The sequence below is a fragment of the Macaca mulatta genome, chromosome 1 (assembly GCF_049350105.2).
Source record: "Macaca mulatta isolate MMU2019108-1 chromosome 1, T2T-MMU8v2.0, whole genome shotgun sequence".
Classification (NCBI taxonomy): domain Eukaryota; kingdom Metazoa; phylum Chordata; class Mammalia; order Primates; family Cercopithecidae; genus Macaca; species Macaca mulatta.
The window spans coordinates 110,877,927-110,904,196 of record NC_133406.1 but is presented as its reverse complement, the minus strand read 5'-3'; the positions used below and the strand labels follow the sequence as shown (position 1 = coordinate 110,904,196).

General features: G+C 51.0%; 2 protein-coding genes across 7 annotated transcripts; one reads left to right on the top strand and one right to left on the bottom strand.

Annotated features, from left to right (window-relative positions):
* Nucleotides 1-1,518: 1,518 nt before the first annotated feature.
* On the bottom strand, nt 1,519-20,949 carry UBQLN4 (ubiquilin 4). Of its 3 annotated transcripts, none has more exons than XM_028827882.2 (11): nt 20,818-20,949; nt 18,912-19,063; nt 18,317-18,534; nt 17,483-17,745; nt 15,714-15,872; nt 10,786-11,011; nt 9,259-9,398; nt 8,641-8,724; nt 8,360-8,475; nt 7,972-8,158; nt 1,519-3,337 (listed from the first exon to the last, which is right to left on the bottom strand). In XM_028827882.2, the coding sequence occupies exons 1-11, from the start codon at nt 20,923-20,925 to the stop codon at nt 3,185-3,187; spliced, it is 1,806 nt and encodes a 601-aa protein (XP_028683715.1). In that variant the 5' UTR covers nt 20,926-20,949; the 3' UTR covers nt 1,519-3,184. The 3 variants fall into 3 exon arrangements, with proteins under 3 accessions (XP_028683715.1, XP_077799695.1, XP_077799702.1); XM_077943569.1 differs by having other exon boundaries at nt 18,377-18,534; XM_077943576.1 differs by lacking the exon at nt 8,641-8,724.
* Nucleotides 20,950-21,978: 1,029 nt separating this feature from the next.
* On the top strand, nt 21,979-26,047 carry LAMTOR2 (late endosomal/lysosomal adaptor, MAPK and MTOR activator 2). Of its 4 annotated transcripts, none has more exons than NM_001257681.1 (4): nt 21,979-22,171; nt 22,477-22,639; nt 25,519-25,608; nt 25,856-26,047. In NM_001257681.1, the coding sequence occupies exons 1-4, from the start codon at nt 22,104-22,106 to the stop codon at nt 25,910-25,912; spliced, it is 378 nt and encodes a 125-aa protein (NP_001244610.1). In that variant the 5' UTR covers nt 21,979-22,103; the 3' UTR covers nt 25,913-26,047. The 4 variants fall into 4 exon arrangements, 2 of the variants coding, with proteins under 2 accessions (NP_001244610.1, XP_077852398.1); XR_013415060.1 differs by having other exon boundaries at nt 22,015-22,171; nt 22,477-23,492; nt 25,017-25,608; XR_013415063.1 differs by lacking the exons at nt 25,519-25,608; nt 25,856-26,047 and adding an exon at nt 23,427-23,657 and having other exon boundaries at nt 22,015-22,171; nt 22,477-23,294.
* The last annotated feature ends 223 nt before the right edge of the window (nt 26,048-26,270 follow it).

Genomic DNA, 26,270 nt, shown 5'->3' with positions numbered 1-26,270 from the left:
ACTGCAATCTCTGTCTCCCTGGTACCAGAGATTCTCCTGCCTCAGCCTCCCAAGTAGCTGGGATTACAGGCGCCTGCCACTGTGCTTGGCTACTTTTTGTATTTTTAGTAGAGACAGGGTTTCACCATCTTGTCCAGTCTGGTCTCGAACTCCTGACCTTGTGATCTACCCGCCTCGGCCTCCCAAAGTGCTGGGATTACAGGCGTGAGCCACCATGCCTGGCCTTGTTTCACTTTTTGACCTAAGGTAAGGGGAGGGCAATCTTGCCAAAAGATCAGAGGATGGAGGCAATAATCTTACAATTCATAGTTTCCTCTACCACACCTGACCCTAATGGGAAGTGGGAGAAGAGATCTCAGATACCCAATGGTCTAAGGATGGGGAATGGAAGAATGCAATCCTCCCCATTCCCAAGTCATATATTATTGATACCTCCATCATCAGTTATCCCTTAACCTTCTCTCTCTCTCTCTATATATATTTTTTCTTTTCTTTTGATACAGGGTCTCACTTTGTCACCAAGGTTGGAGTGCAGTGGCGCAATCACAGCTCACTGCAGCCTTGACTTCTTGGGCTCAAGTGATTCTCCTGCCTCGGCCTCCCACATAGCTGGGACTATAGGCCCACACCACCATGCCTGGCTAATTTTTAAATTTTTTGTAGAGACAAGGTCTCCCTATGTTGCCAGGCTAAAACCTTTAATATTTGTTTTTTTGAGACGGAGTTTCACTCTTGTTGCCCAGGCTGTAGTGCAATGGCGTGATCTCGGCCACTTTTTTTTTTTTTTTTTTTTGAGACGGAGTCTCGTTCTGCCGCCCAGGCTGGAGTGCAGTGGCCGGATCTCAGCTCACTGCAAGCTCCGCCTCCCGGGTTCACGCCATTCTCCTGCCTCAGCCTCCCGAGTAGCTGGGATTACAGGCGCCCGCCACCTCACCCGGCTAGTTTTTTGTATTTTTTAGTAGAGACGGGGTTTCACCGTGTCAGCCAGGATGGTCTCGATCTCCTGACCTCGTGATCCGCCCGTCTCGGCCTCCCAAAGTGCTGGGATTACAGGCTTGAGCCACCGCGCCCGGCCTCGGCCACTTTTTTTTTTGAGACGGAGTCTCACTCTGTCGCCCAGGCTGGAGTGCAGTGGCCGGATCTCAGCTCACTGCAAGCTCCGCCTCCCGGGTTCACGCCATTCTCCTGCCTCAGCCTCCAGAGTAGCTGGGACAACAGGCGCCCGCCACCTCACCCGGCTAGTTTTTTGTATTTTTTAGTAGAGACGGGGTTTCACCGTGTTCGCCAGGATGGTCTCCATCTCCTAACCTCGTGATCCGCCCGTCTCGGCCTCCCAAAGTGCTGGGATTACAGGCTTGAGCCACCGCGCCCGGCCTCGGCCACTTTTAATACTTCTTAACATCTGTAGTAACTGAACCAAACCTCAAATTTTTCTAGATCACAATTCTTGCCCTGGAAAACCAAGAATTTGTCTTCAGCCAGTTTCTTCTTCCTCAAAAAACAAATGCAAACACACTCTCACAACAAAGACCACGCCATTTATTTACAAAGGCCAGTGTGGGAGCTGGGGGAGGTAGGGAGGGAAAGCCACACAGACATCTTCTCTGGACTGCTTGGGACCTTTCCCACTTGGAGCAAACTCTATTCCTCTTGCCGTCATATTCTCAGCCATGGGGTCGGTCCTCCAAGCAGCTGGGCCAAGTCGCAGAGGGAAGAGGTGATATGAGCCTCTTCTGTGCTCTGACAGAGCAATGTCCAATTCCAGATCAAAGGCATCATTGCCACCCTCTCCTCTCCTTCCTCAAAGAAAACTTTCTGGCCTGGAGGGAAATAGTTAAGAACTGAAAGGCCAGGGGCTCTGGAGGAAAAAAAAACCTCTACTATTCCCATAAGGCAGTGAGGGGTGATAAGGGTGCTAGTCACAGCTCTGACAGCTTCCAAAAGGATACCCACATTACCTCTGGGTTACTCAGCATCCAGAGCCCCAAGGGACCTAGTTCTCCTGTATTCCTGCAATGGACTGACCCTTTTACCCACTTGTCTCTGGTAGTGGGAAAGCACTCTGAACCAGAAACCAACAAAGAATCCACTTCCCACCCAACTTAAAAGTGTAAGGACACATGCGGATACACACGCACCCCCCACTACTCACACAGACCCCAACCCCCTTCATGTCTTTGGAGGGGGGCTCAAATTACTAGTGCCTGGGGACAAAAGCAAGTCCTGGGTCCATGGAAATGTGTGTGTGTGCATATAAGCACGTGTGTTTGAGGAAATAAAGCCAATATGACCCCTCGTGGGGCATGGCGCTTAGCTTCATTGAGCTCCTTTCTTCAGTTCAAATTCCATTAGCATCTCTAAGTCTCTTCTGCCAGCTTGGGCCTGGATTCTTCTGCCTAAAAGAGCTATGAGTGCTTCTGCTCCCCAATTCCAACTTCCAAGCCTTTTACTCAGGCTGTCTCCCCTATTCCCTTCCTCCGAATAATCTCATTCCCTCCTCTTTCACACCAGTTTCCACTGGGCTGGTCCAGGGTTTGTTAATTCCTGTCCAGAGGGCTGTCTCATCTCCCTCTTCAGACAGAGAGAACAAGCGTCTTCCTCCTTACCCTGGAAGTCCCAACAGTGCCCACGAAAAAGTGCTGAATGAAGTGACCAGAATAGGGGCCGAGGAGGAAAATTACCGCGTGTTTCACCTGCTCCTCCTTCAGAGCAAGAAATTCTAGCATTGGTTGGGCTAGGGGTGGGGAGTAGGGAGAAAAAGAAGGAAGAGAGTTACCAAAAGTAAACATAAGACAAAACCCTAGTGGTATAGATGGAAGACTATGTTCCAGTAAACCAGACAGCTGGTTCCTCCTTCGACTCTGCACAGCCACTGAAAGTTTAAAGATTGCAAAAGGTGGTGTGGGGCAAGGAGGTAGAGTCAATCAATGAAACTGTGAAAACTATTTAAGTAGCACTGCTCAAGGAGACCAGGAGAGAAGATTCTGTTAGAGATGTAGCAGTAAAACCATAATTCTCAGACAGAGCTAAGGGGTTGGAGCCCATGCCTCTAAAGTCACCCTGCTGTTTGGAGAGGATGAGGGAGAAGACGGAAGGGATGACAAGCTGTAGAGGGTAAGGGCTGACAGAAGAACCAAACGCTGACATCGAGGGAGGGGAGAGGCAGGAGGCATGGGCCGAGGGATTAGGAGAGCTGGGAGCCCAGCAGTCTCTCGATAGCTGCGTTGATGTCCCCTCCTGTGGCAATCAGGGCCTGCAGGTTGGCCTCACGATTGATGAAGCCCATGGAGTTGAGCTGCTCCAGCTGCTGCTGAAATCTCACTTCTGGAGTCTGCACCTGGAGGGAACAGGCCTTGTGAAGTGGGCACAGGACGAATCTTGGGGGCCCTATTTGAATTAAGGGTTTCTAAGACCAGCAGGTCTTCTCTAGTATCCTGAGTCAATCAGGAGGGCAGGGAAGATGAGCTGCAAATGGGGGCCCAGGAGCCTAGGTCCTAAGTCCTAAATAACTGTGTAATGGCTGGGTGCGGTGGCTCACGCCTGTAATCCCAGCACTTTGGGAGGCTGAGGCGGGCGGATCACAAGGTCAGGAAATCGAGACCATCCTGGCTAACATGGTGAAACCCCATCTCTACTAAAAATACAAAAAATTCACCGGGCGTGGTGGTGGGCGCCTATAGTCCCAGCTACTCAGGAGGCCGAGGCAGGAGAATGGCATGAACCCGGGAGGCAGAGCTTGCAGTGAGGTGAGATAGCGCCACTGCACTCCAGCCTGGGCAACAAAGCAAGACTAAGTCTCGAAAATAAAATAAAATAAAATAAAATAAAATATAAAATAAAATAAAATAAAAGTATAATATATGGCAGGCGGATATCTTTTTTTTAGATTTTCAAGTTAACTGATAGGCCTAGATCAGTGTATATTCCTCATTACCTTCTGTAAACACTGGAGATGTTTTTTTTTTTTTTTTTTTTTTTGAGACGGAGTCTCGCTCTGTCGCCCAGCCCAGGCTGGAGTGCAGTGGTGCGATCTCGGCTCACTGCAAGCTCCGCCTCCCGGGTTCACGCCATTCTCCTGCCTCAGCCTCCCGAGTAGCTGGGACTACAGGCGCCCACAACCGCGCCCGGCTAATTTTTTGTAATTTTTAGTAGAGACGGGGTTTCACCGTGGTCTCGATCTCCTGACCTTGTGATCCGCCTGCCTCGGCCTCCCAAAGTGCTGGGATTACAGGCGTGAGCCACCGCGCCCGGCCGTAACACTGGAGATGTTAACAGGCACTCCAAAAGCCAAATACTCTGTGGTCAAATAAGATGCATACTAAGCATGACCTCCAAGTCCCCTCCTAATAGTCATCACACATACAGCCATATGAAAGGCTAAGAAGGGTCCCAGTTAAGATGCTATTTAATTTTATTTCACTGATCAATAGTTATCTATAAAGGAGAAGTATTTCCTTTTTTTATGAGACAGGGTCTTGCACCCAGGCTGGAAAATAGTGGCAGAATCATAGCTCACTGCAGCCTCTATCTGCTGGGCTCAAGTGATCCTCTTATCTGAGCCTCCTGAGTAGCTGGGGCTACAGGTGTGTACCACCATGCCCAGCTAATTTAAAAAAAATTTTTTTTGGCTGGGCACAGTGACTTATGCCTATAATCCCAGCACTTTGGGAGGCCAAGACTGGCAGTTTGCCTGAGGTCAGGAGTTCAAGACCAGCCTGGGCCGGGCGCGGTGGCTCAAGCCTGTAATCCCAGCACTTTGGGAGGCCGAGACGGGCGGATCATGAGGTCAGGAGATCGAGACCATCCTGGCGAACACGGTGAAACCCCGTCTCTACTAAAAAATACAAAAAACTAGCCGGACGAGGTGGCAGGCGCCTGTAGTCCCAGCTACTTGGGAGGCTGAGGCAGGAGAATGGCGTGAACCCGGGAGGCGGAGCTTGCAGTGAGCTGAGATCCGGCCACTGCACTCCAGCCTGGGTGACAGAGCAAGACTCCGTCTCAAAAAAAAAAAAAAAAAAAAAAAAAAAGACCAGCCTGGCCAACATGGTGAAACCTCCTGTCTACCAAAAACACAAAAAATTACCCAGGTGTGGTGGTGCATGCCTGTAGTCCCAGCTACTTGAGAGGCTGAGGTAGAAGAATTGCTTGAACCCGGGAGGCAGAGGTTGCAGTGAGCTGAAATTGCACCACTGCACTCCAGCCTGGACGATAGAGTACGTCTTAAAAAAAAAAAAAAAAAAGTGCGTGTGCGTGGTGCCTCATGCCTGTAATCACAGCACTTTTGGAGGCTCAGGCAGGTGGATCACCTGAGATCAGGAGTTCGAGACCAGACTGGCCAACATGGCAATACTCTGAGACTAAATATACAAAAATTAGTTGGGCGTGGTGACAGGAGCCTACAGTCCCAGCTACTCAAGAGGCTGAGGCAGGAGAATCACTTGAACCCGGGAGGCGGAGGTTCACTCCAGCATGGGGGACAGAGTGAGACTCCATCTCAAAAAAATAAAAATAAAATAAAAAATAAAAAAAATTTTTTTTTAGTAGAGAAAGGGTCTTGCTATGTTGCCCGGGCTGGTCTCAAGTGATCCTCCTGCCTTGGCCTCTCTAAATGCTAGGATCACAGGCATGAGCCACTGCACTAGGTCTTTTTTTTGTTTGTTTGTTTTTGACACGGAGTCTTGCTCTGTCGCCCAGGCTGGAGTGCAGTGGCATGATCTGCCTCCCAGGTTGAAGCGATTCTCCTGCCTCAGCCTCCCGAATAGCTGGGATTACAGGCACATGCCACCAAGCCCAGCTAATTTTTGTATTTTTAGTAGAGACGGGGTTTCATCATGTTGGCCAGGTGGGTTTTGAACTCCTGACCTCAAGTGATCCACCCGCCTTGGCCTCCCAAAGTGTTGGGATTACAGGCGTCAGCCACCATGCCCAGCCTGCACTAGGCTTTTTTTAAAAAGAAAAAAATTTTTACAGACTCGGTCTCCCTGCATTGCCCAGGCTGGTCTCAAACTCCTGGCCTCAAGCAGTCCTCCTGCCTCGGCCTCCCAAAGCATTGGGATTACAGGCATGAGTCACACTCCTGGCCTGGCTTTTTTTTTTTTTTTGAGATGGAGTTTCGCTCTTGTTGCCCAGGCTGGAGTGCAATGGCACGATCTTGGCTCACTGCAACCTCTGCCTCCCAGGTTCAAGTGATTCTCCTGCCTCAACCTCTTGAGTAGCTGGGATGATATGCATGCGCCAAGACACCCAGCTAATTTTGTATTTTTAGTAGAGATGGGGTTTCTCCATATTGGTCAGGCTGGTCTCGAACTTCTGACCTCAGGTGATCTGCCTGCCTTGGCCTCCCAAATTGCTGGGATTACAGAAGTGAGCCACTGCCTGGCTAGCCTGGCTTTTCATTCTTGTCATTCGTCTAAATATCTTCTGTAAATGTCTGCTCAAGGGGTGTCTGGGAAGCACGAGCCTTGATTATGAACAAAAGACTCCTATAGCTAGAAAGAGTCCAGCAAGCACTGTCCACCTGGTGTTGAAAGGAACAATGTTTGATCCAGAGAAAGACAGAACTTACCTGGGGTCACAGAGCAAGTCCGTCACTAAGGCCCCCTGACTTGCAGTATAAAAACCCTTTCTGGCCAGGTGCAGTTGCTTACTCCTGTAATCCCAGCACTTTGGGAGCCCGAGGCAGGCAGATCACCTAAGGTCAGGAGTTCAAGACCAGCCTGGACAACATGGTGAAACCCCATCTCTACTAACAATACAAAAAATTAGCCGGGTGTGGTAGCGCATGCCTGTAATGCTAGGAGAATCACTTGAACCGGGAGGCAGAGGTTTCACCACTGCACTCCAGCCTGGGCAACAAGAGCAAAACTCCACCTCAAAAAAAAGAAAGCCCTTTCCAGTGCTCCTTGTTGCTTCTCATCACAGTCCACAGAATCTTTTTTTGTTTTTGAGATGGAGTCTCGCTCTGTTGCCCAGGCTGGAGTGCAGTGGTGCGATCTTGGCTCACTGCAAGCTCCGCCTCCTGGGTTCACACCATTCTCCTGCCTCAGCCTCCTGAGTAGCTGGGACTACACATGCCTACCACCACATCTGGCTAATTTTTTTTTTTTTTAATTTTTCAGTGGAGATGGGGTTTCACCACATTAGTCAGAATGGTCTCAATCTCCTGACCTCATGATCTGCCTGCCTCAGCCTCCCAAAGTGCTGGGATTACAGGCGTGAGCCACTGCGCCCGGCCAGTCCACAGAATTTAACTTGGGTTGCACCTGGACTGGATACTACCTAGTCTAGCTCTCTCATGCCTTGCACAAAGCTGTATAAACATACATTTTGGTGGAATGGCTTTTCCAGATGAGTCACAGAGGTCAGAGAAAGGTTAAGAGGCTCACTCAAGGTAGGTCATCCCTGCCCCTCCTGCCAGCCCCTGGCCTTGACTTTCCCAGGGCTTTGGTTACCTCACCTTGCAGAATCCCCCTTCCCAGAGTCTCGGAGATGGGGGCTGCTTTAATTATCAAAAGGATCCTTTGATATAAGCAGAAATGGTATAGCGCAAATTCTGGAGGTGGAATGCCCGGGTTTGAGTCTTGGCTTCATTATCTACTAGCTATGTAAGTGAGTAAACCACTTAACCTTTCTGGGCCTTAGTTTTCCCCATCTTTAACACAGAAATAATAATAATATCTTTCTCATGAAGCTGTTGTGAGGAATGCGGTAAATGAGTCGTAAATGAGCTCTGAAATCTAAAGCATTTAGAACGGTACGTAGTGCAAGGTAAGTACCATTACTCTTCTCATCTCTATTTCACATCTGCACAAACTGAACTCAGGGAGGATCAGTAACCTGCCCAAGGCTAGTAAGTGGCAGAACACGACCTGACTCCCAAGCTTGCCCTACTGCCTCCATTCTATTGCTTCCCTTGAAACCTCCCAGGATCAAAGTGGTGCTCCCAGCACCTGCCCCCACTGCCTCATGTACCTGTGAGTTTCCACTTCCAGCCAAAAGCTGGATCATCTGCTGCATGAGCTGCTGCTGGGCACTGGAAGCCCCTGTTGGAGAAGATGTGGCTGGCGTGGCTGGCGAGGAAGTGGGCGCCTCAGGCGTAGACCCAGCATTGCTGCCGGCTGAGGGTGCTGGGGTCCGGGACATCCCAAAGGAGCCAAGGCTGTAGGCAAGAGAGACCAAGAGGTAGGAGATGGCATCCAAGAAAGTGATGAGAATGTTAAGATCCAGAAGGAAAAGCAGTTGGAAGAAACAGGAAAACAGACCCTCAGAGACAAAAAGGATGCTGAGAGAGTGGCAGAGAGAAGAGTTGAAGGGGAGAAGTTGCCAGAACCTTGCTGCCCTCCTACCACCCTACCCTCACCTGGGTACCAGCCCAGGGGCCTCGGTCTGCAAGGTCTGTAGTCCCTGCTGGATCTGCAGCAATGCCTGCATGGCTCGGGGGTTGGTAAGGATGGAGAGTGACTCTGGGTTCTGCATCTGGTGGGAAATAAGCAGAGAAAGGCATCAAGAGGTGGCAGGAAATAGGAGACAACCTCAACTAGGAGTCCAGAGTCAAGCTCTGCCCCAACTTCATTTCCACCCATTGGGCTTCAGGGACTACCCTTTGCCCTCAACCTCCACCCATCTAGGCTCCTCACTCACCTGCTGCAGGAAGACTGGGAGCTGCAGGCGGAGCTGCTCCTGCAGTTGGGGATTCCCCGCGAAGAGCGGCACATTCACCATCATCTGCCAGGGTGAAGGTAGCAGGGGGAAACCTGGGCCTTTTCACCCTAAGAATTTCCCCACAGTCTCAGACTCCCTCGGCACCCCCTACCACTGCAGGAAATCTGGCCAGCTTCTCCAGGGATCTCAAAGAATCCCGAAGGCCTAAGTGGGACAGTGAGAGGAAATGGAACTATGCTCTGGGCAATGAAGAGTAGGAGGAGTCAGGCTGCTCAGCCCTGGGTCTGATGATGAGGACAGCTAACATTTCCAGGTACACAGAGCTTACTCTGTTACACGCCGTGTTCTAAGCACTTAACGTGTATTAACTCATTTAATCCTCACAACTATAGGAGGTAGGAACTATTCTTATTATCATCTTACAGATGAAGAAACTGGGAGGCTAAATAACTTGCTTAGCTCACATAGCTGGGAAGTAGCAGAGCTTGGGATGCAAACCCAGGCAGTCCGGCTCCACAGTGTTTTGACCACAAGAAACTGCCCCCAGCCAAGAGAAACTCTCTCCCCAACAACACTCTCCTCATGCTGGTTTGATACCTGAGCAGCAAAGTCGGGGTTCTGGGCAAGCGTCTGCATCATGCTGCGCATGTAGGGTGCTGAGATCACATTCTGCATCAGCTGGGGGTTCTCAGAGATCTGCTGGAGGAGGGCTTGCATTTCTGGGCTATTGAACATCCCTAGGACAAGGGGGAAAAAAAGAAAACAGGAGAGGAAGGGTCCAGATGGAAACCAAAGGCCTCACTTCAATCTACCTTACTTCAGACACCGAATGACTACAAAACTCAGAAAAGCAATGGTCCAGTGGGCACCCTAGGATTGGGGCATGAGTCCAAGTTTCTACCAAGTCCAAGGTCATCTTGCCCTGCTTTGGCCTGGCCCCTTTTCCATTTACTTGATAAGAGCAAGCCAGCTAGGAACTGGGTCTGATTTATGCCCCTCTGGACTGTTCCTGCCATAAGCTCAAATTATGTCCGATTTGGAAAGAAATGATTAAATATCATCTAGACCAAACTTGTCTTAGCAGCAGAGACCCTTTCCTCACACCAAATCTCACTCAGAAACCAAGTTTGTTAATAGTCTGGCTGGAGCTGGGGCAGGAGGGCTGCAGCCTCTCCCATTGGGTCCTTCCTTATCCTGGAGATGAAGACCCTTCCAGGATGCAGGAGCACTATTTTAGAATCATGGATGAAGGCCAGGTGCGGTGGCTCACGCCTGTAATCCCAGCACTTTGGGAGGCCGAGGCGGGCTGGTCACAAGGTCAGGAGACCGAGACCATCCTGGCTAACATGGTGAAACCCTGTCTCTACTAAAAATACAAAAAATTAGCCGGGCGTAGTGGCACATGCCTGTAGTCCCCAGCTGCTTGGGAGGGTGAGGCAGGAGCAACACTTGAACCTGGGAGGCAGAGCTTGCAGTGAGCTGAGAAAGCACCACTGCATTCCAGCCTGGGTGACAGAGCGAGACTCCATCTCAAAAAAAAATAGTAATAATAATAATAAAATAATGGATCAAGTTCCAGTCCTTGTTTTACAAATAAGGAAACTAAAACACACAGAGGGAAGGAACTTTCCCAATCAAGATATCCCCCAGAGTGCAGAGAAATTAGGTCATCTGCTGAAGACATCCCCCAGGCCATGTGTACAGTCATAGTCCAGATAAACGGAGCATCCTCTAGGGTTGTGCAGTGCATAACCTGTTCTTCTGTACATGGCAAGCCCTGCACATCCCTTTCCCTCAGCCTCACATCTGCCTCTCCTCTCCAGCCCCCTCTCCCCACAGCAGTCTGACCCTTATACACTGGATAATACCAGAGGTGCTCATGGAGCTTAGGAAGTGGGGCCTGGTTTACTCATGAGCCATTACTTAGGTCACTCCCAGGGATATCAGGACATGGCCAGAACCAGCCCTCACCCGGCCACTGTCCCAGACGGCAGAGCCCCCTCTGTGGCCTTGATAGTCTCACCTCTGTCTTCAAAATCCTGGAGCAGTATGAAACCCATTCAGTCCTGGGGCAGAGGGGCTGCCCTGGTGACCCCACTAAGCTCCTTCCATCCTAGGACATACCTGACCCCAGGCTAGCCGCATTGATCCCAAAGGGGTTCGAGACTGTCGGGTGCACCTGGCTGGTCCCCGATCCTCCGGTGCCCTCCCCACCGGACCCGGGGGCCTGGGAGGTGGGGGGCGAGGGGCTCCAGGGGTTAGGGAGGGGCTCTCGATTCTCAGTCCGCAGAGGCTGGGAGGATGAGCTGTCGGAGTTCCCGGCCAGGGAAGAGAAGGGATTGTTGCCAAACTGGGAGGAGGGAAAGGTTTTGGGTTAAGGACTGAAACAAATCAGGGACAAGGGCTAGGCCCATTCTCTCCTCTTACTTAATAGCCTCCCCTTCCCCAGAAAAGGGAGAGAGATCCAAGACCTTGGAATTCCTCAGTTCAGTTCTTTGCCCCACAATGGATAGCTCCTTCCTTGCTCCACAGGGTGGGAGCTAGCTGATGCTAGTGACTGCATAACTGAACCTCTCAGATAATTGAAAATTTCCCATTCCCCATTGTGGCTTTCAATATTTGGTCTCTAAACATCTCCTATGTAACCCACTGCACTTTACACATACTTTTCCCATTATGTAGCCAAATATTTGTGTTCCTGTACCTCAAGGGGCAGAGACAATGTCAGATTTGCTTGTGCACCCCCAGCCCCGACACAAGTAGGTGCTCAATAAGTAACTACTGGCTTAATGGGAGTGGGCTGTCAAATCTGGCTCTCTACTTGAACCCCGACCTTCCCTTTCCCCAGCCTCCTTGGACTAATCCTAACTCCCCAGAACCTTTCCCTCACTCCCCAGGTCCCCTACCTGGCATTCTCTGTCCACCCAGGCACACCACAGTGGTGGCCCCTAGCGGAACACACATCCGGCAAGATATGCCCTCTCTAGATTTTCCCCTCCTGCTCCAAAACCTACTTCTACACACTGGCTGCTTCAGCCGAACAAGCCTCAGTTTACTTCTGATCCACCTCACCCTACCAGGTTCCTCACTGTGCTCCCCAGGATATCTCAGGTCCATACCCCATGGGAAGGTATGCTGCCTAAAGGCAACACTGGAACCACCTCCCCTCCAGCACCTAGCACAGAGCTCTGACTGAGGGAGTCCCAGACTCAGTTTTCCCTAGTCAGCCTTTCTCATGGTCTAAATGCTCAGTAGCTCCCTCTCCTGAGTTCCCAGGTGGTCCTACCTCAGCTCCTCTCTACCACAGGGTTTCATATTGAGCTGCTTTTCCTGTTTATTCAAAGTGGGTCATGGGGACTGGGGCTGACCAAGGATTCTCCTACTCTTGAGCTGTTTCCCTCACCTCACCGGATGCCTGTTCAGATAACAGAGCTCACAGGCCAGGGTTCATACACCATGGTTTCAGCCTCTGTCCCTGTTTCAGATTTCCTGTTCTCATACTTGCCTAGCACCTCACCCCACCCCACCTTGTTCTGGGCTCTGCTTTATTCTTCCTGGTACACTCTAAGGACGAAATCTCTTTTCCTGAACTACCCACAGTGGTAACAACCGTCATTTATTGAGCACCTACTATGTGCCTGACACATTTATTCTAATGCCTATAAAACTCCTCTAAAACAACGGTTCTCAAAGTGTGGTCCTGGGACCCCTGCAAGCGTTAAAACTGTTTTCATAATTCTAAGACATGAATTTGCCTTTTTCACTCTTATTCTCTCATGAGGATACAGTGGAGTTTTCCAAAGTCTACAAGACATGTGACATTGCAAACTGAATGCAGATCTGAGAACCAGCTGTCTTGTAGTAAGCCAGATATCAAAGAGAACTGTAAAAATGTAAAACAAGGCCACACTTTCCTCTAAAGTTTTGTTTTGGAAAATAAAGTTATTTTTCAAAATAATGGTATTTATGTTAACTTGTAATAAATTTTTTTTTTTTTTTGGAGACTGAGTTTTGCTCTGTTGCTCAGGATGGAGTGCAATGGCACAATCTCGACTCACTGCAACCTCTACCTCCAGGGTTCAAGCGATTCTCCTGCCTCAGCCTCCTGAGAAGCTGGGACAACGGGCACCCACCACCACGCCTGGCTAAGTTTTGTATTTTTAGTAGAGATGGGGTTTTGCCATGTTGGCCAGCCTGGTCTCAAACTTTTGACCTCAGGTGATGCACCTGCCTCAGTCTCCCAAAATGCTGGGATTACAGGCATGAGCCACTGTGCCCCACCAACTTGTAATAAATTGTCATTTTTAAATGAATTAAATATTTTTAAAGTTTCTCAGTTTTAGGCCAGGCACGGTGGCTCACGCCTGTAATCTCAGCACTTTGGGAGGCTGAGGTGGGTGGATCACCTGCGGTCAGGAGTTCAAGACCAGCCTGGCCAACATGGTGAAACCCCATCTCTACTAATAATACAAAACAAATTAGCTGGGCATGGTGGTGGGCGCCTGTAGTCCCAGCTACTCGGGAGGCTGAGGCAGGAGAATCACTTGAACCCAGGAGGCGGAGGTTGCAATGAGCAGAGATCACGCCATTGCACTCTAGCCTGGGCAACGAGTGAAACTTCGTCTCAAAAAAACAAAACAGGCCAGGCGCGGTGGCTCAAGCCTGTAATCCCAGCACTTTGGGAGGCCGAGACGGGTGGATCACGAGGTCAGGAGATCGAGACCATCCTGGCTAACATGGTGAAACCCCGTCTCTACTAAAAAAATACAAAAAAATGAGCCGGGCGAGGTGGCGGGTGCTTGTAGTCCCAGCTACTCGGGAGGCTGAGGCAGGAGAATGGCAGGAACCCGGGAGGCGGAGCTTGCAGTGAGCCGAGATTGGGCCACTGCACTCCAGCCCGGGCGACAGAGCGAGACTCCGTCTCAAAAACAAAACAAAACAAAACACAACAGAAACAAAAAACATTTTTAAAGGTTGTATTAAAAAAAAAAAAAAAAGCAGCCAAGTGCAGTGGCTCACACCTGTAATCCAGCACTTTGGGAGCCAAGGCAGGTGGATCACAAGGTCAGGAGTTGGAGGCCAGCCTGGCCAATATGGTGAAACCCCATCTCTACTAAAAAATACAAAACTTATGCCGGGCGCGGTGGCTCATGCCTGTAATCCCAGCACTTTGGGAGGCCGAGGCGGGCGGATCACAAGGTCAGGAGATCGAGACCACGGTGAAACCCCGTCTCTACTAAAAATACAAAAAATGAGCCGGGCGCGGTGGCGGGCGCCCATAGTCCCAGCTACTCGGGAGGCTGAGGCAGGAGAATGGCGTGAACCCAGGAGGCGGAGCTTGCAGTGAGCCAAGATCGCGCCACTGCACTCCAGCTTGGGCAAGAGAGCGAGACTCCGTCTCAAAAAAAAAAAAAAAGATGATAATAATAATAATAATAAGACCAGCAAGGTACCACCTCATATTTAAAAATATGACAATATATAGATGTTTATAGACATATACGTAGGTAATGAAAGAATCACAATGATAAACCCCAATTTCAACTTCAGCATAGTAGTTACCTCTGGAGAGAAAAAGAATAGGAGAGGGGTTTGTAAAGGCTACAACTCTACCTATGTCTTATTTGCAAATATTAAATATGTCTAGGAAAATAAACAAAATACTAACATTAGCTACCACTGAGGTAGAAAAGAGCTGGCTGGGAGATGGAAACAGAGGGATCCCTTCTGTAAACCTTTTTTTGGCCTATATACTTTTCCATGCTTTTTAAGAATACTGTTTTGTTTACTTTGTGTAACTTTCAAATTTTCTTTTTGAGACGGAGTCTCGCTCTGTCGCCCAGACTGGAGTGCAGTGGCGCGATCTTAGCTCACTGCAACCTCTGCCTCCCGGGTTCAAGCAATTCTCCTGCCACAGCCTCTCAAGTAGCTGAGACTACAAGCGCGTACCATCATGCCCAGCTAATTTTTTGTATTTTTAGTAGAGACGGGGTTTCACTGTGTTAGCCAGGATGGTCTTGATCTCCTGACTACGTGATCCGCCGTCGGCCTCCCAAAGTGCTGGGATTACAGGCGTGAGCCACCGCACCCGGCCAACTTTTGAATTTTCAAACATACAAACATAGAATGTGTTTCATGTAAAATTAAATTTTTAAAAAGAACCATGGCCAGGCGCTGTGGCTCATGCCTGTAATCTCAGCACTTTGGGAGGCCGAGGTGGGCGGATCACGAGGTCAGGGGATCGAGACCACCCTGGCTAACACGGTGAAACCCCATCTCTACTAAAAACACAAAAAGTTAGCTGGGCGTGGTGGCATGTACCTGTAGTCCTAGTTACCAGGGAGGCTGAGGCAGAATTGCTTGAACCCGGGAAGCAGAGGTTACAGTGAGCTGAGATTGTGCCACTGCATTCCAGCCTGGGCAACAGAGCAAGACTCCGTCTCAAAAAAAAAAAAAAAAAAAAAAAAAAACCAAAGGGCCCTGAAATTATATATGGCAACATGTTAGGGCAACACTGATTGTTAAAAAAAGAATGCTATATTTTTATCTATTTTTGTGTGTGTATGTACTTGAATAGGATTCATAAAGCATTTTTAAAAATGTATAATCCTGGGACCCAACCCTAGAAATGGATTCAATAAGCAGCTCAAAGGTGGGGACCAGGATTCTCATTATCAACAAGCTCCCCAGGTGATTCTGCTGCAGGTGATCCATGGACCATACTTGAGACATGTTGTATCAGGGCTGGCGTCTGACTTCAGGCCTGCCACCTGGCCTTTGAGCCCCTGGTACAAGAAGTTTGTCAGAAGGATGTCAAGTTCCTTGGATGGATGCTATGCCTCACCCACTTCCACAAGGACCTCTGCTTATCTTTTGTCCATGCCAAATTGGACCATCCCCGGATATGCACTGTTGAGAACTGCCTTCAAGCCAAGGCCCACCCCTCAGGGAACTGGGGAAAGAAAGAAGAGCAGACCCAGGTTTGCCTGGGGTAGGGGTAGGGAATATTGAGCCCAGACAGCCCGACCCACTACCCTGGCCCTTGATCCCACCTGTTCCCGGGCAGCACTGAACATGGGCTCCTGGATGTCCGTGTACATGCGGCGGAGGGCATTATATCCTCCAGGGATGCTCTCAAGGTTGCTCAGGGCCCGATCCTGGTTCCGCATCATTTCTTGCATCATGGCTGGATTCCGAGCAAGCTCCATTGTCTGATCAAGGGAGAGAGACAAGATGGGCCCCAGAACCAGGGGAGCACCAACCTAGGAAAAGGGTGGGCCTTGAGGAAGTGGGTCTGTGTCAGGATCAGGACCAGGGCCCAGGAACTGCCCCACAGTGACAGAAAGTAGAATAAACTGGACTTCCTTCCTCTACTGTAATCTTGGCTCCAGGCCTGCCTCCCTGTGGGTATTTTGGTTGGCTTTTTCTAGCGGAGGACAATGATCCCAGCTGAAGTGAGGGCAGCAGCTTCCCTCCCTTAGGCTCAGAGTGTCCAAAGAAGTGTCAGGATGCACAAGGAAACTGAGTCAGAAGGGACACAGAAAGAAAGGGAAGGAAGCAGAAGAGAAAATTAACATCTACTGAGCACCTACTGTATATGGGCACAGGGCCAAGTAGTTTACAGAATTCAAGTCATATAATCTCCACAATAACCATCTCAGGTGGTTATTTCTGTCCCTATTTTGCAGATGAGCAAACAGGCTCAGAGATGTTAACTGACTTGCTGCCCTGGGACACACAGTCACTGAGTGGTGAAGACAGTGTTCAAAGCCAGGTTGGTCGGTCTGTCCAAGACCATACTGTGATTCCTGGTAAATGACTGCAAGTTGGGGAAGGAAAGGATTCAGGCTGGAATAAAGCTACTGACACCCTCTAATTCCCACCTCCAAGTCTTTGGCCTGCCTGAACCTTGAGAAACACTGAGGATGGGGGCTTTCTTCTATGGAGTCAATGGCACAATCTCAATAAGGGGTGGCTATGTCAACCCCAGGGGAGTTCATCACAGAAAAATGAGTGTAACTACTTGTTCGCATTCAACTTGGAATACATTTCCTCTCCTTCCCAAATCTGCTCCACACTTGCCTTTTCTAAGACACCTTTATAACTGATATGCCCAGCTTCCTAGAACTCTGATCTCTTGTCCTGTAATTCATTCATTCAATAAAAATTTACTGCGTGACTACTATGCACCAGGCACTGTTCTAGACAGTGAACAAAACACTCACAAGTCCTTGACCTTACATAAGTTATCTTCTGGTGAGTCCAACACTGGTGTCCACAGCCCTGCTGGGAAGATCGTCTACTCTGATCCTCTGGTAGAGTGGACCATGAGCTGGAACTCCCAAAGAGCAACATCACAACAGTCTCCCTTCCCAACTGGGCCCTGCCCAGCCACAGTGCTCCCCAAACAACCTACTATCTTTCACTCCCAGGCCTTTATATTTGCTGTCCCTTGGCCCTGAATGCTCTTCTCTTTTTTCCCCCGGTTCGTCTTCCTCCTTTGGGTCTCAGCTTGGTGACATCTCTTAAGGCCTCCTCTAAGCCTCAGGGTAGGGCCAGGAGCTCTTCTCTATGCCCCTAGAGGATTCCCTGATTATCCTTATGATAGCACTGACCACATTGTATTCTAATTGCTGGTTTACTTGTCCCACTTCCCTTTGACACCTGGAATTCCTGAAGAGCTAGGCCTGTCTTTTCATCCCTGTACCTCCAGTGTTCAAAACTGCTGAATACATGAATGAACAAATCAATGTATGGAAAGGCTGGGCAGGGCATGGCTGGGCACCAGCGTCCTCCAGCTCTCTAGCCCTCTCATACTCACCTGCCTCATGAGTTCAGGGTTGTTGAGCATGTGGCTGATCTCAGGGTTCCGCTCCATCAGCTGCTGCATCTGGGGGTTGGCCATGATCATGTGACGCATCAGGTCAGGGTTAGACATCATATCCTGGACCAGGGGGTTCTCCATGATCTGCGACAGCATCTCAGGATTGGACATCAGCTGCCTCTGCATCTGCTGCTGCAGCTCCATGAAGTTGGCAGAGCCCAGGCCCAGGCTGCCCAGCCCCAGGATGCCCCCAAAGCCAGCTGTGGGAGGGGGGCAGGGTCACAGTCTGCCACAAGATCCCTGTCCTCACTTAGCCAGAGCCACTGAATTTGGATCTCCAGGACAGGCCCCAAATGCTTCTCACATGTTCCTCTTCCAATCATTCCCACAGCCCAGCCCTGATCCACTGCTGGCAAAAAAATGTGAGCCTACTAGACTGAGGCCTCTCTGAAGGCTGAGGCTGCACCAAACATAGAACTGAGCAGAGAGAAGGCAACCAGCAATGGTCTGTTGAATGAGTGGCCCATCTGGCTACTGCTGGATCTAACTTTTCCCCAGACTCACAGTCTTCCATTCTCTACCTAGGGTTCCCCACATCCCCAACCCCATTTCTGCCCTCACTCCTAACCCTTAGCCATGATCCCCACCTCTGAGAACTCCTCAGACTAGTTTCTTCCCCAACTTGAATCAAGTATCAATGTCTGGAACTCTACGTCATGAGGTCCCCTATCCCACCAGACCAGGATCAGGAACTCCTGTTTCTTCCTCCTCTTGGCTTTCCCCAACTCTCCAACCCCAAACAAGAGTGTGCTCTCCTCTCTGAGGGCTTACAGAGTATGGACGCAGTAGCACTGGGGGGTCCCTCCCCAGCCCCTGGAGAGGGCCCCCCACCACTGCTCCTCCGGCTTCCACTGCCAGCATCTGAAGAGGCACTGCCAGAGGTGGAGGGCTGGGCAGGGGTGGCGGGTGAAGCAGGCGTGGTGGAGGGTGCTGAGGCAGGGTCAGGTGTGGAGGGGGAAGAAGCAGTGGCAGCAGCTGGATCTTGAGCCCTGAGGACAGAGAAAGGAGAATCCTGTTGGAGTGAGCACTAGAAGAGGGAAGGTACCTCGACAATCTCTGTGCTTGCCGTGGGACTACTATTTTAACTCAAGCCCCCTCCTAGCAGCCCTGAGGCTGGAGTGGGGTGATGGCTGGAGGGCAGTCAGTAAACCAGCAGAGGGAGAAAGGAGCTAGTATTATCTGTCTTCAGGGCATTCTGGGAGTGGTAAATCAGGTTCCCTTCCCCTAGAGAGGAGATCATATTCATCCAGGAGCTACCTGCCTGGGCCTCAGCTTAGGCCCTCTGGGTACGGTCTAGCAATGAGTGAGAAAGTATTAAATGGGGAGGCCCAATCAGAAGCTGGATCTGCTCTGCTCCTGAACTTACTTCTGAGGGGTCTTGATGACCAGATGGACAGTGAGCCCGTCCTTGATTCCGTGCTGGTTCAGTGTGTCCCCATCCTTGAGGATCTTGCCTGCGAAGATCAGGACCAGCTGATCCTGCTGAGCCTTAAACCTCCGGGAGATTTCCTCTTTGAACTGTGATCAAGAGGCAGAGGTCACTGTGGAGGCTGCCTGGACTCCCCCTACCAGGGACCCTGACTCTTCTTCAACAGCTTCTGTACTCTCTTGCTCTCATCTCTAGTCATGGGAAGTCCTTTCTGTAGTCTCGATGCCATTCCTCCAGCTGCAATAAGCATCTCCTTTCTTAACAAAGGAGATGAACCAGTGAGAGGCTCTTCTCTTAGCTCCATCCCAGAGTCTCCCACCTGAGAAAGCTCTTGCTGCCATCTGCCTCCCAGCTTCAGTCCCTCCAACTAGTTCTCTGTGAGGCAGGGCAGCCTCCCCCCACCCCAACTCCTTCAACAGCCTTGGACTTTCAGCCTTCTGAGACCCAATTTTCTCTCCTCTCTATTCCCAGCATTCTCGTAACAACTACAACAAATAGATGTCAGTTGTTGAGCACTATCTATTCACGAGTTAAAGATATAGTATAGTAATTATCATCTTCATTTTATTTTATTATTACTTTTATCTTGAGATGGAGTCTGGCTCTGTAGCCCAGGCTGGAGTGCAGTGGCGCAATCTCGGCTCACTGCAACCTCTGTCTCCTGGGTTCAAGTGATTCTCCTGCTTCAGCCTCCCGAGTGTCTGGGACTACAGGCACACACCACCATGCCTGGCTAATTGTATTTCTAGTAGGGATGGGGTTTCACCATGTTAGTCAGGCTGGTCTTGAACTCCTGACCTCAGGGGATCCACCCAACTACAACTCTTCAAAGTGCTGGGATTACAGGCGTGAGCCACCACGCCCAGCCTTATCTCCATTTTAAAGATGAGAAAACTGAGGATCAGTGAGGTAAGGTAACTTGCCACAGGCAGACCAGAACTCAGGTCTTGACACCGAAGTCCAGGCTCTTAACTAAACATACAGTCTCTCAATGATAGCCATTTTCAAATTCAGCTTTGCAGGGAACAGTACAGTATTTAAATTCTGAAATTTAGTAATTCTATGTGGTTAGGGAGGGAGCAAGGATGGAGTTAGACTTCCCAAATTCTACCAGCCCCTCCAAAACACAACACAAAACAAAACACAACACACACTTTAAGTAGAAACAGTGCACTTGTTAAGCAGAGGCAGCTTCCAGATCCCTCTCTTCCAACCAGATGGCCTATCTTAAGCCCCGCCTATGTGAAATTATGGAGCGGCCACAGTGGGTGGCAAGCACAGGCAACAGTCCCTCATTCAACAAGATTTTATTGAGCACCTACTGCACACCGTGTAAATCTCAGAAGAGCTGAGAACCAAATGTAACCACGTCGATTTCAAAGAGTGGGAAGGATCTGGGCACAGGGAAATCCTCCCCCGACAGCCCCGTCGCTCAGAGAACACTGGGCGTTCTCTGAGGTACAGAGTAGGCGCCGGCGCTCTCCGCCTGCCCCCGGCCCGTTCTCTCGGTTAGCACCTTCCCTGGGCCCCCACTCCGGCACACTCCCCTCAAACCCAGGGTCCTTCCCCCTTCCTGGTGCAAGGTGTCCCCTCCTCACTCTCCACCACGCCCCCAGCCCAGGCCACAAGGCAAAACCCGCCCCCCAACACGCGCCACGCTCCCCAATATCTCCCCTCGCAGGGCGCCCCCTACCCGACTCTCCTTCCCTTCAGCTCCTCGGAGTCCCAGCTGGCCCCCGCTCTCCTCTCCGGGGCCCTCCAGGACGCCAGACCGTCAGGGAGGCCCCCATCTCTTCGCAGACCCCTCCTCCGCGCTCCCCCCGCCTCCCGCCTGCTGTACTACCTCCTTGACCGAGGCTCGATCGCAGATCACAATTTCCTCCTTGTCCTTAGGGGTCTTGACGGTGACCCGAATAGGGGGCCTCGTCTCGGCCCCGCTCGGCTCCGCCATGCCGCCGCCGCCACCCGGCCGCCCGCCAGCCCGCCCGGCTCCTCCTCCTCCCCGCCCGCCCGGCCGGCCCGGCTCGGCTCCTGCGCCTCCAACACTCCCCTCTCTCCACCTCTCCCCTCCCCTCCCCTCCCCTCCTCTCCCCTCCCCTCCCTGAGGCTTCACCGCCCCCTCCAGACCAGCCGCAGCCACAGCGCCCCGGGCGGACCGGGGGGGCCACTGCAGCGGGGTCCGCCCAGGGCCAAGCCCCAGGTCCGGAATCCGGCCAGGGTCTCGCCAAGCTGGGGCTCCTGGGGAGGCTCTGGGCGGGGGAAGGGACGTGCCCTTCACTGCGGGGGCGAGGGCGAACTCCCCGGGAGACCGCGGCCCAACGCTGCTCGCCCGAGCCGTGCCGCCGTCCCCTCCGGCCCAAAGCCTCCCCGCCCCCTCCGCGGCTAACTCTGCTCCGGGACAAAGGACTTTGTGTGTCGCCGCTTTATCTCCGTTCCCTGTGATAACTTGGTCTTTCTTGGAAGCCCCAAGTCCCTTCCAGGCCAGGGGCCTTTCCCGACTTGGAGGTTGGGTTTCCCACCAAGCACGTCCACTTAGGATCTCAGCTCTAGGACTGACCCTATAGCCCCGAGGGTCGCGGCCTAAATGGTCTGTTGCGAACGGTTCCAGGGAGCTGGGTTTTGGCTGCGTGGCCTTTCAGAGCCTTGATTTCCTCAAGATAATAATAGTACCTCTCGCCTCATCGCACAGAATTGTGCATAACGGAGAAAACTGTTTTGAAAGTAACCAAAGGCGCGCCTGACAAATATGAGGATGTAGTATAATTATTGAATCGTGGACTGCCAAGCGGACACGTTGATTCCTTTCTCCCCGAAGGGGTTAAATGTCCTTCCAGCGCTGCAGCTGTCCTTTCACTCCCGCTCTTTTCCGCCCCCACAACCGCGTGGTCCGCCTGGAAAGGCGAACTATAGTTCCCATGGTGCCTCGCGAGGTCACGAGGAACTACGATTCCCAGAGACCCCCGCGGCGGGGCGGTGTTGAGTCGGAACCACAATAGCCAGGCGAGGAAACTACAACTCCCAGGGCATCCCGGAGCAGGCCAACGGGACTACGGGAAGCAGCGGGCAGCGGCCCGCGGGAGGCATCTCGGAGGATCTGGGTGCAAAAACCCAGGGTTAGGAGCGGTAGGCATGCTGCGCCCCAAGGCTTTGACCCAGGTGCTAAGCCAAGCCAACACTGGAGGCGTCCAGAGCACCCTGTGAGTGCGGACCACGGACCCCAGCGGCGCGCGCTGCAGTGGAGCGGCGTGCGACTCCCTGAGGGAGGGGTGGGGAAGGATCGCCCGGAAGGGAGGAGGCGTCAGAGGGGGCAGTGGCTGGGGGTACCGGCCGGGAGGTCACCTCTCGAAAAGGGAGGCCGGTGTGCTGGGTGCTTAGGGCACGTTCCGGGACACACTCAGCCGAGAGCCTTGCTGGATGTGCCCGTGGCGGGACTTGAGATGGAAACCCAGACGTTTTACTCCCCGCGCTGAGCACATCGTTATCCCTCCCCGCCCCTCACCAGGCTGCTGAATAACGAGGGATCACTGCTGGCCTACTCTGGTTACGGGGACACTGACGCCCGGGTCACCGCTGCCATAGCCAGTAACATCTGGGCCGCCTACGACCGGAACGGGAACCAAGCATTTAATGAAGACAATCTCAAATTCATCCTCATGGACTGCATGGTATGGAGAGGGGAGCCAGACTTCCCCTGTCCCCCAAGGGGATCCCAAGGGGGCGACCTGGACCCCATCCTGGATGGTTGGAGGGGCAGGGACAGGATCTCCGGAAGATTACTAAGAGTTGGTCTGCAGCAGCATTTGTAATAGGCAGGACCCTATTCATCAAGTGGTGGTGAGGAAGGAGCCCTGGACCTGAGAGGTCTGACTTGGGTTCTGGTCTCAGCCATCCACTTATCAGTTGTGGAACCTTGGGTAAGTCGCTTAACCTCTCTCAGCTTCCTTACCTCATGTCTAAGGAGAAGACAATTTCCCTCTCCCCGCTTCCCTCGTGGGTTGTTGTGAAGGTCAAATGAAATAATGGGTATAAACAGTAGAATGACGTGCAAACACAAAGTGTTGTCATCCCAGCTTCACCGACTCACAGAACCATGGCAGTCTCCAGACCCTAGTCCAACCCCTTAAGGTTACAAAGAAAGGAAAATGAAGTCCAGAAAGGGGAAGTCGCCATTAGACTGTGAACTTCCTAGTATCTGTTCAGTTAACAAATATTTAGGTCCTTGCAGTGTTCTCAGGACTAGGGAAAAAAAACAGCAAACAGAAAGACAAAACCCCCAGACCTAATAAATCTTACACAGTGATGCGATCACAGCTCACTGCAGCCTCGACCTCCCTGGGCTCAGGTGATCCTGCTGCCCCAGCCTCCTGAGTAGCTGTGACTACAGTCATGCACCACCACACCTCACTAAGTTTTGGATTTTTTGCAGAGACTGGGTTTTGCCATGTTGCCCAGGCTGGTCTCAAACTCCTGGCTCAAGTGATCCACCCACCTCGGCCTCCCAAAGTGATGGGATTACAGGTGTGAGTCACTGTGCCCGGCCACATTTTTTAAAATAAGTAAAATATGTAGTATATATTAGGTATTGAAATTGCAATGGAGAGAAAGCAGGGAAGTTAAAGAGTATGAGTTTGTTGGGCGTATGTGTCAGGGACAGTCTCACTGGAAAGGTGATATTTGATCAAAGATGTGAAGAAAGGTGGGGGACAAGCCATGTGGCTATCTGAGGGAAGAATATTTTGGACAGAACAGCAAGTACCAAGGCCCTGAGGCAGAATTATGCCTGCTCAAGGATCAACAGGGTTGGTTGGTATGGCTGGAGTTGCATGAGAATGGAGGAGGGTTAAGTAGGAGATAAGGTCAGAGAGGCAGGGAGTGCAGTGCTTGGTTCCTGGCATACAATGAATACCTAGTAAAAGTTTGCCGAACTTACTTTTGTTTTTTTCAAATCGGCCAGAGGGTGAACTCTCCAGGAAGGATCTTCATAGTAACTCAACTGCCTACTCTCCCCTACCCCCTGCACAACCAATGCCATTTTTAGTTCAACATAAGACTCCTACTGGATGCCTAGAGCTGGTGCTATAAGGAAATAGCTTTCAAACGTTTTGACCACAACCCAGCCATAAGAAATATATTTTAAAGGGCCGGCACGGTGGCTCATGCCTGTAATCCCAGCACTTTGGGAGGCTGAGGCGGGCAGATCATGAGGTCAGGTGTTCAAGACCAGCCTGGCCAACATGGTGAAACCCTGTCTCTACTAAAAGTACAAAAAATTAGTCAGGCATGGTGGCATGTGCCTGTAATCCCAGCCACTAAGGAAACTGAGGCAGGAGAATCACTTGAACCCAGGAGGTGGAGGTTGCAGTGAGCTGAGATCACGCCATTGCACTCCAGCCTGGGCAACAGAGCGAGACTCCATCTCAAAAAAAAAACCAAAACAAACAAACAAACAAAAAACAAATACATTTTAAGGCTGAGCGCAGTGTCTCACTCCTGTAATCCCAACACAGACTGAGGCTGGAGGATACTTGAGGCCAGGAGTTTGAGACCAGCCTTGGTGACCTAACAAGACCTCATCTCTACAAAAACTTTTTTTAAAAATAAATAAATAAATAAATAGGAAATAATTTTTTAAGAAAGACATTTTAAGTCACAGCTCAACACACACATATACCCACTAAAACAAAAGTCATGAAACAATACTTTTCCTACTACATGTAATATACTTCATTTTTTCTTTTTTCTTTTTTAATGCTGATCAACCTTCTTTTTTTTTTTTTTTCTTTTTTTTTTTGAGACGGAGTCTCACGCTGTTGCCCAGGCTGGAGTGCAGTGGCGCGATCTCGGCTCACTGCAAGCTCCGCCTCCCGGGTTCCCGCCATTCTCCTGCCTCAGCCTCCTGAGTAGCTGGGACTACAGGCGCCTGCCACCGCGCCCGGCTAATTTTTTTTTTGTATTTTTAGTAGAGACGGGGTTTCACTGTGGTCTCGATCTCCTGACCTTGTGATCCGCCCGCCTCGGCCTCCCAAAGTGCTGGGATTACAGGCTTGAGCCACCGCGCCCGGCCTAACCTTCTTAATTTATTTCCTAACTGTGGGGTCAAACCTGCAATTTGAAAAACATTACCATGAGAAAAGAGAAGAAATACCAGTTGAGTTACTGCTCCTGTGTCCCTCTCAGTGTCTGTGGGGTGAGCTCATAGTAATAACATCACTCATTTGGACAACTGTGGGCAGATATGAAATTTCATGGTATTAGCACCCTCACCAACTGGGATGAAGTAGGGGTTACAGAAAGAAAAACTGAGTTTCTGAGAGACTGAGTTTCCCAGAGTAACATGGTTAGTAGGTGACTGTACTGAGGCTGGAACCTGGGCTCAGAACCCCATGTTCAGGACTGTGGCCAAAAGCTTTTCTGCTGAACCTCCTGCTGTGCCCAGGGCATGGGAGGAAGATATAGTCTCTTTGGGGCCAGAGAAGCCTTTGGGGAGGGAGGGTGCTAATGGTGCCAAGCAGAACATCACATCCCATCATATCACCCCCACCAGGAGGGCCGTGTAGCCATCACCCGAGTGGCCAACCTTCTGCTGTGTATGTATGCCAAGGAGACCGTGGGCTTTGGAATGCTCAAGGCCAAGGTGTGTATGTGCCCATCCCTCCACAGCCCTGGGCCCAGCCTTTGTGCTCCCGCACTGTGTCCAATCCCACCGGGACTCTGTTTCTAGAGTCCTCATGTCTATTCAGTCCATTTCTGGTGTGGGCCAGCTCCCAAGAGCAGGTGGGGCTTGGGGGCTGGTTGCTCCCTATGGCACTGGGAGCAGACCTGGATTTGGGGTCCCTAGTGCCAGGCCGTGTGCGGGACTGATTTCTGTTCTCCCTCTGCAGGCCCAGGCTTTGGTGCAGTATCTGGAGGAGCCCCTCACCCAAGTAGCGGCATCTTAATGGCATTGGTGGAAGCTGGGGTCAGAAAAGAGAAACGACCATTTGGAGGGGTGGGGCCTCCTAGAAGAACCTTCTTAGACAATGGGGGGAGAATGGGACTTGGGTTTTTCCAAGAATAAACTTTAATTCCTGTCATGTGTCTTGGCTACTTTCTTGGATGGGAGGAATCAGAGAAGATAGGAAGCAGCAGCCGTCGCTTCTGGGATTCCTCATGTTCTGCAAGGATGGACTTCTACCCACCCCTTCATCATGACCTTCGGCGAACAATGGTTCTTGGCAGTTACGCCAAATAGTCCTTGTCCTCACCAATGGTGTAACCTCACCTAGACCCTGCCGCTCAGAACAGAGTCTTACCCAC